The sequence below is a fragment of the Nelumbo lutea genome, chromosome 8 (genome assembly GCF_056320005.1).
Source record: "Nelumbo lutea isolate HS-2025 chromosome 8, American lotus-T2T, whole genome shotgun sequence".
Lineage (NCBI taxonomy): Eukaryota > Viridiplantae > Streptophyta > Magnoliopsida > Proteales > Nelumbonaceae > Nelumbo > Nelumbo lutea.
In genome coordinates, this window is record NC_142691.1 from 55,210,916 (window position 1) to 55,224,632 (window position 13,717).

At 34.7% G+C, this 13,717-nt stretch overlaps 1 protein-coding gene across 1 annotated transcript in view; it reads right to left on the reverse strand.

Annotated features, from left to right (window-relative positions):
* Positions 1-11,468, reverse strand: part of EMB2444 (RNA-binding (RRM/RBD/RNP motifs) family protein) — a 63,201-nt gene extending 51,733 nt beyond the window's left edge. Inside the window, exons 1-4 of the mRNA XM_088957809.1 lie at positions 11,208-11,468; positions 11,063-11,083; positions 3,947-4,052; positions 3,655-3,803 (exon numbers count right to left, since the gene is read on the reverse strand). Of these exons, the coding sequence (XP_088813935.1) occupies positions 3,655-3,759 (105 nt within the window). The 5' untranslated portion in view covers positions 3,760-3,803; positions 3,947-4,052; positions 11,063-11,083; positions 11,208-11,468. The remainder of the gene's footprint in view (positions 1-3,654; positions 3,804-3,946; positions 4,053-11,062; positions 11,084-11,207) is intronic.
* Between the last annotated feature and the right edge of the window lie 2,249 nt (positions 11,469-13,717).

The following is a 13,717-nucleotide window of genomic DNA, read 5'->3' on the forward strand; positions in this document are numbered from 1 at the left end:
CCACTAATCATCTTATCTCTAACTTTGTGTCCTATGAGCATGTTTCACCCTCGTATCGTGCCTTCCTCTCCTCTGTGGATAGTTTTCCCATCCCTAAGACCGTGGCAGAAGCTTTGTCAAAACCTGAATGGACAGATGCAATGAAGGAAGAAATCGATGCCTTACATAAAAATGGTACGTGGGAGTTGGTAGATCTTCCTGAAGGGAAGGAACCAGTGGGGTGCAAGTGGGTGTTCACAGTGAAACACAAAGCTGATGGAACTGTTGAAAGGTACAAGGCTAGACTGGTAGCAAGAAGGCTTCACACAGGTATATGGAGTGGACTATGCAGAGACTTTTGCCCCTGTAGCAAAGATGAACTCCATCCGGATTCTCCTTTCCTTGGCAGCAAATCTTGATTGGGATCTTCACCAATTGGACATCAAGAATGCCTTCCTAAATGGTGACTTGGAAGAGGAAGTGTACATAACCCAACCCCCAGGGTTCTGTGCCAGAGGCAATGAACAAAAGGTGTGCAAGTTGAAAAAGTCCCTATATGGATTGAAACAATCGCCTTGGGCTTGGTTTAGTAAGTTCCATGCAGCAGTCCAACAAATGGGATTCAAACAATGCCAGTCAGATCATACCTTGTTTGTAAAAAGAGGTGAAGGTAAAATTGCAGCTCTTATTGTGTATGTGGATGACATAATGATCACAGGAGATTGGGAGGCTGAAATCTAGAGACTAAAAAAATTCTTAGCCACTAAATTTGAGGTGAAGGATCTAGGCCCCTTACGATACTTCCTTGGAATTGAAGTTCCCCGCTCTCACAAGGGCATCTTTATTTCCCAACGGAAGTATGTACTAGATCTACTAGAAGATACAGGCAAGTTGGGGGTAAAACCATCTGATTCACCTATTGAACCTAATCACCATCTGGGAGACAGTCAGGGAGAGTTTTTGAAAGATGTAAAGATGTTCCAGAGACTCGTGGGGAGACTTCTGTATTTGTCTATGACCAGGCCTGATATTGCCTATGCAGTGGGTGTCCTTAGTCAATTCATGCACAGCCCGATGATAACTCACTTTGAGGTTGTAGAGAGGATCTTGAGATATCTCAAGAAGTTTCCTGGAGCTGGTTTGTTGTTCCAGAAACACAGTCACTTAAAAGTGGAAGTATATACTGATGCAGATTGGGCAGGAGCAGTCAATGACCGGAAGTCCACCAGTGGTTATTGTGCCTTTGTAGGAGGAAACCTTGTCACATGGAGAAGCAAAAAATAAAGTGTGGTGGCTAGATCCAATGCTGAAGCAAAGTATAGAGCGATGGCTCATGGGGTTGCGGAAATCATGTGGATAAGAAATTTGTTAGGTGAACTGGGTTTTGCGGTAAACAATCCTACTTCACTCTACTGTGACAATAAAGCAGCCATCAATATTGCTGCTAATCCAGTTCTGCATGATAGGACGAAACACATTGAAGTGGACAAGCATTTTATCAGAGAGAAACTTGAAAGTGGAGAAGTGTGCACACCATATGTCAACTCGGAAGAGCAACTTGCAGATATCTTCACCAAAGGTCTTCATCATGTGTGGCACAAAGATTTGTGTGACAAGTTGGGCATGATTGACATCTATGCTCCAACTTGAGGGGGAGTGTTGGAATAATGTTAGAATAACTTAGTTGCAGTTGTTAGGGCCTATCTGTCCAAATTAAAGTGTTTTTTATTTCTGTTATGTCTGTTATTGTACTTAGGGGCACAAGGGTCTTTTCCCTTGTTATTTTCTGTCGCCCTATATATATTAAATAAACACTGGCGCCGCCAATACTATTGCATTGCAAACCCTCTCTTTTCTCCTCTCTTCTCCTCTCTTCTCTTCTCTTCTCTTCTCTTCTCTTCTCTCCTCTTTCACCTATCTCTGGCCGGCTACACTGTCAAGAGTACTAAAGCTACTAAGAGGTATTGGTAGAGATTCCAATATTATCAAATTTGCTTAGGAGAAGGAACGTGAAACTAGAATTGCAAGTGGAATGTGGGGATTTCTTGAGGTGATTATTTGGCTTGAATTGGTGGATGTATACTTGGACAAATAATCAACGAGACCCTATTCTAGGTTTTTTATTTTTTTTTCCTATTAGGAGGAGCATTTCCTAGCAACTTCTCGAGAATCTCTGCCAATGCCTACATTGGAATTACTGATGCATCTCAAATATGAAGAGAATATGGAAGAAATTTTCTCAAAGAAATTACCGTTTCTGATAAAAAAATGCTCAAAGAAATAGAAAAAAGAAGAAAGAAATTTGACGGAACTCCATTAATATGAGATGGCTTACAATATGAGGCAACAAGATTGGGGACTCACTCACCCAAGTGAGAACTTCCTCAACTCTCGAAGAAAACCTTTAGGGTTTTCAAAACAAAGGGAATAACATGATGCCTCTAGCTTGAGCTTACAAGGCTTTATATAGAGAACAAAAACTAACTATTGGAGCATTAAATGAAAAACTAGTTGTTGAAGTATTAAATGAAAAACTAGTTATTAGAGCATTTAATAAAACTAGCCATTATAAACCCACTAACCAAAGCGGCCATTGGAAGCCTATTAGTGAGTTCAAATGTAGGCCCACTTGTCTTCTCCTTCTAAAATTATATGATGCTTCTTAGGGCATGAACGTCTGCATCAATTACACTCCACTTGTTCTGGTAAGGCAACCTCAAGTTCATTGAGAAAAACATGTTCAATTAGAGAATGATTATTTTGAGGGCTTCAGAGACTTGCTTCTTGGTTGGTGGAGGGACTATGAAATGGTGAGATAGGGCTCGAATGTGAAAGCAAAGAAACTCCAAGTGATAGATTAAGAAGTGGAAAGGCAACCTTCAAAAGATGGAAAAACAAACAGAGGACCGTCTGAAAAGTCATCTCTAAAATTGATATAATGAGGGAATAGGACCTGACCTCAGAAAATAACAGAGCTAATATTTTCAACAAGTTTGGTTATGAGAAAGTGGAATAATGGAGGAAAAGGGAAAAAGTTAGGTAGCTGACAATAAGAGAGAAAACCAATTTTATAGAAGATGGCTAATGTGGGATAGATTTAACACAACACGAAAGGTTTCCATTATGAAATCATTGTAGAGAATTTTAAGACATGCAGAGTTTAGTTACAACTTACAAGTTATAATAAAAATCCATATAAAGAGGTAAGCAAAAGATTTGGACAGAGTTGCTTTTGAGAAGCATACCGAGGCTCAGAAAGGAGAGTTGGAGAAACCATTTGGAGAAGTATTCATCCATATTGATAGCGATATTTTTTAGAGTGACAGATAAATGGAAATTGGTACAGTTTAATTAGTGGTATTATCTCTTTTCTTTCTATTTTAGTGGGATCCTAGTTTCACTATCGGAAAAAGAACCAGAAGAAGACAAAAATTTGGAGAAGCTAAAATGAAATAAATGGTTATTTAATGCTCTATCCCTAGCTCAGTTGATTAAAAGTATCATATTGGAATAATAAGGGTACATGTTAAGTCCAGTTTGCCACCAAACACACACACACACAAAAGAAATTAGTAAAGATATACAGGGAGAGGCTGATCAAAAAGATGCTTATAGGGTGAAAGGAAAATAATAAAGTTAAGGGAGAATATGGTGAAGAAGGGCAGAAAGTAAAACCTGTGGATCAAGATTTCCAACATAAGCAGTTGCATCTTGATTCCTCTCAGCTGAGTGTTGGCCCAGTAGGTTTGCTCCAACACCAGGAGCAATCCGAGTCGTCATTGCCTGCAATCACTGAAATCTTTCCCTTTCTTGTAGTAAAATAACTGAAATTATGAAAATTTAGCAAACCCTTAGGAGCAAACATATACTATAGAAATCAACGACGAACTAGTTAAAATTAATACATGTAACGGGATTGGAATTGGAATCCCTTGAAATTGGAATCGGAATGGCTTATTCCCCCTACCTGTTTGGTTCAGACAGGAATAGGAATTGGAATTGGATTCCAATTTATGCTGTTTGGTTCATGAAGAGTCTGGAATCAGAATCAGCCATGATTTCCAATTTTGCCCCTAATAAAAATAAAAGTGCAGACAATGCATGAAAATACCAAAAAAAAATTTTGCAGAAATTGCAGAAATTTTGCAGAAAATACCAGAAAATGCAGAAATAACAAAATTGCAGAAGTTTTGCAAGAAAATGCAGAAATTACAAAAAACAAAATTGCAGAAAATTCAGAAAATGCATGAAATACCAGAAAACTTTGCAGAAATTGCAGAAAAATCAGAAATTTTCAGAAATTACAAAAATAAAATGCAGAAAATCTATACTACTTTAAAAGGTACGAATGGCCTCAAGAATATTTCTGGAATTTTCTAAGGACAATATTTACCCCTCTATATTTAAATTTAATGATAAAAAATGAGGGCAAATAGGGTAATTGGTTCTTCATATTAAATGAGTTGAAAAGAGGTAATTTAAAGATATTCAATGCATTCAATTCTCTCTCATTAAATCCAATATTTAAGTTATTAACTTGCATTCATGTTTATTGGATAATATATTTAAGTCATTTTTTATTTCTTCTCATCATTAAGTTCTATTAATTAAATCCATACTTAATAAATTAATAATTCCAATAACATAAAAGCTTATACCTTTAAAATCTACCTAGCAAAAATAGCGTTTTCATCTAAGTGGAGGTAAGAAATTAATTAAATCATTTTGGGTCAAATGGGTTAATCCATGCTGCAACGATTAAATAATAAAATTAAAAAATAGATAAAATTAAAAAAATGAGAACATTTTTAACATACATATTAAACAAAAATAAGTATGTTAAATAAGAAATGTTTTTATTAATGATGAAAATGGAATTTAAAATTTCAAACCAATTGAAAATAAAAATATTTTCTTATTCTCTCTCATTAAATCCTATATTTAAAATATATTTTTCTCATCATTAAATTCTTCGGATTAAATCCACAATATTAATTTTAATAGTATAAAAATAAATATTTTGAAAAGTAATTTGAAAACAAAACCATTTTCTTCCCTCACGGTGGTGAGCAAGCAATTTGACCATTTGGGGTCAAATGGATTAATAAATAATGTCATAATTAAATAATAAAAAATTAAAAATAAATAACTATGAATTGTAAGAAGTATTTTTATTAATGATGAAAATGGAAAGCCAATTTCAAAATCTACCTAGAAATTAAATGATGTCATAGTCAAATAAAAAAATTTTTAATAATAGAAAATACAAAGAATCACAAAAATAAAAATAAAAAAAGATAAGAGAAAATTTTGAGTACATATCTAATGTTATATATTTATAAAAAATAAAATATTGGGTAAATCTCTAATATTGTACATTCATTATACTGAACAAAAGTAAGTTTTTTACATAAGAAATAATTTTATCAATGATGGAAATGTAATACAAAATTTAATGTCAACCTAAAAATCAAACAATTTTTATTTTTAGATGGTGGGTTAGTGGTTTGAGTAAAATGATACCAAAGACAAACAAAAATTAAGTGTGATAAGTAAAAACATTTTATATAGTGTAAATGAAATATATAATTTAAAGGGAAAAATTATAGTCAAAGTCGGTTGTACATTTAAAATTAGGTTGCAAGTTGGTCTAGAAACCAACCAAACTCTGCTAACCGGCTCTACATTTCAAATTATAAAAATCCCCGCCATTTTATCAAAGGCTTATGTAACTGTTGCCAACATGGGACTCTTATTCCATATTGGACACAGCAGAAAACCTATATCAAAAATAGGTTTTCAGTTTCTCTCCCACTCCCTCTATCTCTCGATCTCCCTCCCTTCTCTCTCACTCTCATAGTCATCTCTCAATCTCCCACTCCCTCTGTCTCTCCCACTCTCTCTGCTATGGTCTGTAGCCAAATCAAAAACTCTCTCTCTCTCTCTCTCTCTCTCTCTCTCTCTATTGTTTTCCCTCAATCTTTTTCATTCTTCTCCTTCACTCTCCCTCTCGGTCAAAATCTCCTTCTCCCTCAATCTCTATTGTTCTCCAATTGGTGTAAATTTCATAGCCAAGAGTTTCTTGTGAATTTTATCAAATTTGTGTATTAATTTTTTAACCATACCAAGTTGGTCTCATGTTCTTTTATACGATCTTATTAATACCATATAAGTGTGTAAGAAAATAAGAAAATAAAAAAAATGAGAGAGGGAGAGGGAGAAAAACTGAGGGAGAACGATAGAAATTAAGGGAGGAGAGATTGACCAAGAAAGAGAATGAGAAAGACTGAGGGAGAACAATAGGTAGAGATAGAGAATGAGAGAAATTGATATAGAGAACATAAATGTAGAAACCAAAAACCATTTTTATTTATTTTCAAATCGCATAGTCGTTGAGCAGATAAAGATGGTTGTGAGTGAAAGAGTGTGAGGGAGATTGAAAGAGAGAGAGAAACTAAAAACCCTTTTTTATTTTCCAATCACCCCTAAAGGGCAATTTCAGTATAAGTTTTTTATTGTGTCCAATATCGATTAAGAGTCCCATGTTGGCAATAGCCACATAACCCTCTAGTGACATGGCGAGAATTTTTATAACTTGAAATGTAGAGTCGTTTGTTAGAGTTTTGTTGGTTTATGGACCAACTTGTAACCAAATTTTAAATGTACAGTCGGCTCCGACTATAATTTTCCCTAATTTAAAACTAATCCAAAAACAATGCTATTTCTTATCTAGATGGTGAGTCAATTATCCAACTTTTCAAAAAAATGCATGATGTCATAATTGAATAATAAATATTTAAGTTTATTTTTAATCATATTGTTACTTTTTTTAATTTTCAATTTCCATCTTAACTATGATATATCTAAAATTCAAGTAATTAATATGAAGAAAAATTTCTCACGTGCAATGCATGTGCTTAATTACTAGTACATGAAAATACCAGAAAATTGTAAAAACTGCAGAAGTATTGGCAAGTACACAATCAAGTACCCACTCCCTGCCAAGTACATGATCAAGTGACCCACTCCATGCCACTACATAGTATGGAAATATTCACTCTCTATATCTTCCCTACCAAACCTTCATGAAAATCAGATCTGGTTCAGCCAACCTCCATAAGTGGCCTAATTAATATGGAAATGGTCCACTCTATTTCTATTCACAACTGTTTTGTTTATAAATAAAGATGGAAATTCATGAAGCTTGGCTTCTTTACAGAATTTACTATCATAATTTCTTTGGTCTTGGGTTTGGAATAATGTTGTCAATGTTTGTGCTAAGTCCAACGCATAGAAGCAGCATTGAACAGTGATGTAGTTGAACAAAATAATTAAATGGATGGAGTACAAAGAAGAAAGCAGCATTGAACAGTAAATCAATGATGCAGAACTATTTATCCCTTGGTGGAAAAAATTGAGAGGACTTCACCCTATAAGAAATATATTTTTCAAAAATAACCTTTAGGTAATTTCCCTAGATTCTGTGATCAGTTCCATGATGCAATTAATTGATGATGACAAGAATTCTTGCTAGATCTTAATGGTATTTTGCAGCTAGTTCTGTATCATCTGTATGGATTCCCACTGAATATAACATGGTCCTATGCATTTGCAGGATATTGAATTATCAAAAGAGATAAATGAATCATTCAAGCAGTCATCCCAAGCTAGGACAAAACTCTCTTCAGGTGCCGAAATGAGTGTCCATGTCTTAACAACTGGGTAGGTCTTGCTTTCTCCAATTTAGTATTTGTAAACTTGGTATAACACATTAAAGAGTGCAAGTTAACACTGCTATGCAAGTTCAGTTTCCTAAAAATTTGTAATTTTGGTCTGGTAACTGTGTACAGGTATTGGCCAACATATCCACCAATGGATGTACAGCTTCCACATGAACTGAACGTACACCAGGTAGGTGAAAATGGTTTAGGAGTTCTTCTTTAGCAATTAAGCTACTTTGTGTTCAATCACCATCTCTTTTATCCTTCATCGTGAGACAGGACATTTTCAAGGAATTCTACTTGAGCAAACAAGGCACTTGATGTGGTATAATTCTTTGGCTCTAGGCAGCCTTTACTGGCCTAGGCTCCTTTGTACTGTTATTTGATTAATAAAATACCTTACCTTTTACGAAAAAAAAAAAAAAAAAAAATCTTTAGGTCATTGTGTATTGAAATCTGAATTCCCAAAAGGCAAAAAGGAGCTGGCAGTTTCACTAATTCAGGTTGGTCTTTTCTTAGATCATTCACTTTTTTTTAATATTTTAGTCAATAACTAGATTTTATTAAAGATCAAAAGCTTACAAAGCAAGAACTAAGTTGGTCTTTTCTTGGATCATTTACTTATTTAAATATTTTACTCAAGAACTAGATTTTATTGAAAGCTGAACATGATACTAGTGTGATCCAAAGCAGAAGCTATCTAAATGTCAATGCTTACAAAGCAAGGGAAAATGCCCAAACAAGAATACAGGAAAACAGTACTAAGCTTGTACCTAAGAGCTCCAATGGGGTGTCTTTCTCATAGCAACTGCTCATGCAAGGAAATGAGATACAGAGATAGCAGATCTTAGTTCCAATCAGTATGATTTACAATACCAATGAGATTTGGTAAATCTCCCATTTTTACTAGGAGGCAATATGAAATATCCCAACCATCTTTCTAATATTTCATTAGAATTGCAAAAAATATTTGAAAATATTTTCCTAAAAGAAAAATAGGGATTCTATAGTTGGATGATTGTCTTTCTGTCTTGAATGTAGTCCATTTACTCAAGGGCCATTTGATAACAGTCTGATGTGGACACTTTTATTGGGAAGACATATCACCGCTGGCAGCAGCAGTAAAGGGAGCAAGATTTGCTGATTCTCATCTTATCTAATTCAAGCTAGATACAGTTCTTATCTTATCAGTTCAGTAGGATAGATTAAGGTAGTCTTATCTTATCTTATCAGTTCAATAGGATAGATTAGTAGGGAGTCTTCCTAATTAGCAAGGAGTCTTCCTAATTAGCAAGGAGTCTTCCTAAAAGTAGGACTCTTATCTCTTGTAATCTCCTATTTAAGGAGCTGATATTATTCAATAAAGGCATCGAAAATTTCAGTCAAGAAAAGAGTGAAAAGAGTTGGTGATCTCTTAAACGAATCACCATTATGGCGCCAAAATAGGTTCCTCAAGAAAAAGGAGGAACAAGGGACTGTTTTCCCCGTGGACCGACCCGTGATGAGATCCTATTCTCAGACATAACACAGTCAACCTCAATTGAATGACTTACCTCTCTGTCTTTAGGATACCGTCTAGGAAAGCAAAGAAATTGAAAAAATTGATGAGAGATTTTCTTTGGGAACCAGGAGAAAGTAAAAAATACCACTTAATTAGTTGGGGGGTTGGGGGTAGAAAAAAAGAGAAAGGAGGATTAGGGCTTGGGAATGTGCTTAAAAATAACTCAACATTGTTAGGGAAGTGGTTATGGAGATGGCCTTTGGAGCGAGATAGACTCTGGCACCAAGTGGTGAAGAGTATTCATGGATGATCAGAGAGTGGTTGGGATACTGGCGCTAACCTAGCTACACCATGGAAAGCAATTCACAAAATTCTTCCGAGTTCCTTAGTTGTGTTAGGTATGATGCTTGTTTTGGTAATTCTATTCGGTTTTAGGAGGACATTTGGGCTGGAGATCTCCCTCTAAAAGACCTTTTCTCCATCCTTGTACTCTATTTCTTTGTATAAAAAAGAAGTGATCTCAAAATTCCTTACGTCAATTTTAAATTTGTCAGCGTTGTCTTGGGATTTTGGTTTCCATAGAGGGTTAAGGGGTGAGAAATTTGAGTGTTTGTCTACTCTTCTTTGTTTGGGTGTAGTTGGGATATGCCAGCAGAAGTAAACACAATCTTTAACCCTTTTGTTTTCTCTTAGCCCCATAAAAGAGGAAGGAAAATGTGGAGGTGCACGCAAGCAGCATTGTTATGGACAGTATGGGAAGAAAAGAATACTAGGACCTTCCAGTAAAAAAGAATGAGTAGTCAAGCCTTAAAGGACTGCATTATGCACAGGTCAATACATTGGTTAAAGACTCTAGAATTGTTTAACCATTTCTCTTTTACTGATTGTTGGAAGGATTGGATGTTGGTAGCAAGCTGTTCCTCCTCCAAGGTAAGGGTATTGACTAGCTAGGTCCCCCCTCCTCTTGGTTCTTTGAAGCTGAATTTTGACAGGAGTAGCCAGGGTAACCCGAGTCCCTCTGGGATGGGAGGTGTACTAAGGAATGAGGCTGGAGAGGTTGTCTTACTCTACTCTGGCCCTTTAGGTGTTGGGAACTCTATCCGTGCAGAGTTGTTAGCTGCAATACAAGGAATACTTCTTGCAAAAGATGTGGACATAGAGCAACTTCTGATTGAAGGGGATTCTAAGACAGTGGTGGATTGGTTAAATAATCCAAAGAATGTCACTTGGGGCTACAAAAATGAGTTAAAGAAATTCAAATGGCTGACAAGGAATATGTCTATAACAGTACAGTGGGTTGGGAGATCAGCTATTGTTCTGAGCATAACTCTAACTCTTGTTTAGCATCAACATTCGCGTAATCTCTGTTGTAGTTTATGTATTTGCTGTTTCGCACCTCTAAGGGGATTTTCATAATCTTTGAAATAATGGAAGATGATTTTATTTATCAAAAAGCAACAAAATATTCAGGGGTAAAGTAATCTACCCAATAATTAACAAACTGTCAATCTCCACCAATAACTATCAAACTATCAATCTCTTTCCAGTTGTACCAGCTTTTGATTTCTGACTTTTGTTTCACATGAAACTCTAAAAACTGTTCATCAATGGTAGAGCTTCTTCAACTTCGAACTAATAGCACTCCTTTTTCAGATAGAAAGTACAAATGGAGAAGATTTCAAATCCAACAACCAACAAATTAAATATAATACGTACGTTGATTCAATTTCAACCAAATATAATATTTATCATCATTGATTAAAATCAAATCTAAGGGCTTTTTCATCAACTTAGGATAAAAGACTAGCAGCAATGGAAATAAGAGATTCCTTTGCCAGAACGAAAACTGAAGAAAACACACCTCACCGTGGTATGGTCGGGTCTGCAATAGAAAGACGGGAGGAATGAAAATGAGTGTGAGATAGAGAAGGAGAGGAAGAAGAAGATGAAGAAGAAGAAGAAAATGAGAAGAGAGAGAGAAAAATCGACAGTTGACAGTGACTTACCTTGCCGTTGCCAGAGCTTCAGTCCAAATTCGTTCTTCAAACTTCAGCTGCAAGGAGAGAGTGACGAGAGATGAGGGAGAGGGTTAGAAAGTCGGAAATTTTGGAATCGGGCAGTGAGAAGGGTTTGAGGGCTCGTATGTCATTTTCATTTTGTTATTTTAAAATGCGAGAATGGGATTCCGATTCCTGCGACGTGAGTCGGGATTGGCCATTCCTCAAATAGAGATTGCTACTTCCGGAATGGGAATTGGATTCCGATTCCCCCAACCAAACATCTGGCGATTCCGGACCCTTATTCCTGCGAAGCAAACGGGGTTATAATCTAGCATAATTTATTGCAGAATTGAAATTAACAAGAAGGATTATACATAAATCATGGTTTTCAAAATCAGACCGGACCGGGCGGTCGAACCGGTAAAACCGGATTCTGTTTTACCCAGATCAGTTATTTTGTCAAAAACTGTTGGTTTGGTCAGTAAACCGTTGACCCAGGTGGTTGAACCATCCAATGATTTTGGCAATTTTTTTAAATTTTTTTATTTTTTTATTTTTTGCCTAAACAGGTCATTTGTTCGATTAGAATGGTCGGACCATTCAACCCAGGAACTAGATCCCCTAATCGATTCATTGTCTAGTTCGATTTTAAAAACCTTAACATAAACCTCATCCCAACGAAATTACCATAAAAAACATTAAGGCCCCATTTGGTTCACAAGAATAGGAGTCTAGATTAGAATTGGAATTGGATATTTGGATTCCAACTATTTGGTTGGGCAAAATTGAAATCCCATTCCCATTCATGTTGGAATGGCCATTCCCCGTACCCCTCCCTTGGGAATGAAATCTCATTCCTATTAGGGATGGCAATTTTGTGGGAATTTTTGGGTATTCGACCCATCCCATCCATAATAGGACCCATTTATCAAAACCCTATAGGGTTTGGGATGGGTTTGGGTTTTGACTTAAGGTATCCAATATCCGATACCTAGTTGTATTTGAACATGAGTACCCATTTCTGATACCCGATTATAAACCCATATAATATATAACATATTACAAAAAATTAATTAAGTAGAAGTCAAGAGGACCCCTATGTCCTATGACATTCCTATATTGGTTAATTTGCAAGTTTCGGGCATCTGGTTAGGTTCAAGTCCAATCCAAGCAATATTTTCAGGTAGTAAGCTTGTTTATTAAATTTTCAATTATTTTCTGATTTATTATTTTTACTTTTAACATCAACAAAAAGGTTAACCAAATATTAATTTTTCAAATATAAATTAAATTATCATTTAACAATTTATAAAAATATATACTTTTTACTCAAAATATATCAAATTTGTTAAAATTTCTAGGATGTATATTCTGTGAAAATTTATAGTTTTTAACTACTAAAATAATTATTTCATTATTAAAAATTGTATTTCTATAAATTTTTTGAAACTAAAATTCATTTTTTAATATAAATGTAAATTAGTGGATTTGATAGATTCAATTTAATACTATATTCTTGAATATTTTGTAAACAAAACTTTTTTATTTTTTTTGTAAATGATAAATATAATGTTGTTAAATATAAATTAATATATTAACTATTAATTATAAAAATATATAAAAATTGTAAGATATATACATGCACAAATTTATAAATTTTAAGTACTAAGACAATTATTCTATTGTTAATATTTTGTTTTTATAAATTTATTTGTTTTAAAATCATCTTTTGATCTAAATTTGGTTTTGATAGATTATTTATTTCATTTATTTATAAAATGCTATTTTTAAACATTATTTCTTTTATTTCTTAGTTGGAATTGTTAACCATAAATATGGATGTTTGTTTGGGAACATGAAAGTTGATAAAAATTATTTTATTTTATTAAATGACACAAAAGGCAATATGGCTTAGTGGCTTGAAGTAGTATTAAGAGTTTCACTGCAATCATTGAGTAATGTGAGTTCAAATAGCACTTTGGTTGGATGGGTTGGGAAGGGATGAATTTGGAAATTTGTAAGAAAAACATGGACGGATATGGGATCAAGGTACACAGGCGGGATTGAGAATGGGTAGGGTACCCTACCCATTGCCAATCCTAATTCCAATTCCTATTGTCATTCTCATTCCTGTCTGAACCAAATAGACTATGGGAATAGACCATTCCTATTCCAAATCCAACTACAAACCAAACGGACCCTAAACTTAAGTTGCTCACAAATTCATGCTAACCCAAAAACAAAATTGCAAATTTTTTTAGGGAAAAAACAACCCCAATTTTATACTTCAACCATTACAATACCTAATAACAACAAGGTAGTATAGCAAACTAAATGCAAGAACCAAAAATAGAAAACAAGGAACATGGATGAATCACAACACATCAATAAAAAGATAGCAATAGCAGAGAAGGGTAAGAAGAAGAGGAAGATAAGACACTCTAGAATGTACCTTTCCTACAAAAAAAAAGAAACTTCTCTGGTCCTACAACCAAAGACACTACAACTATGGATTT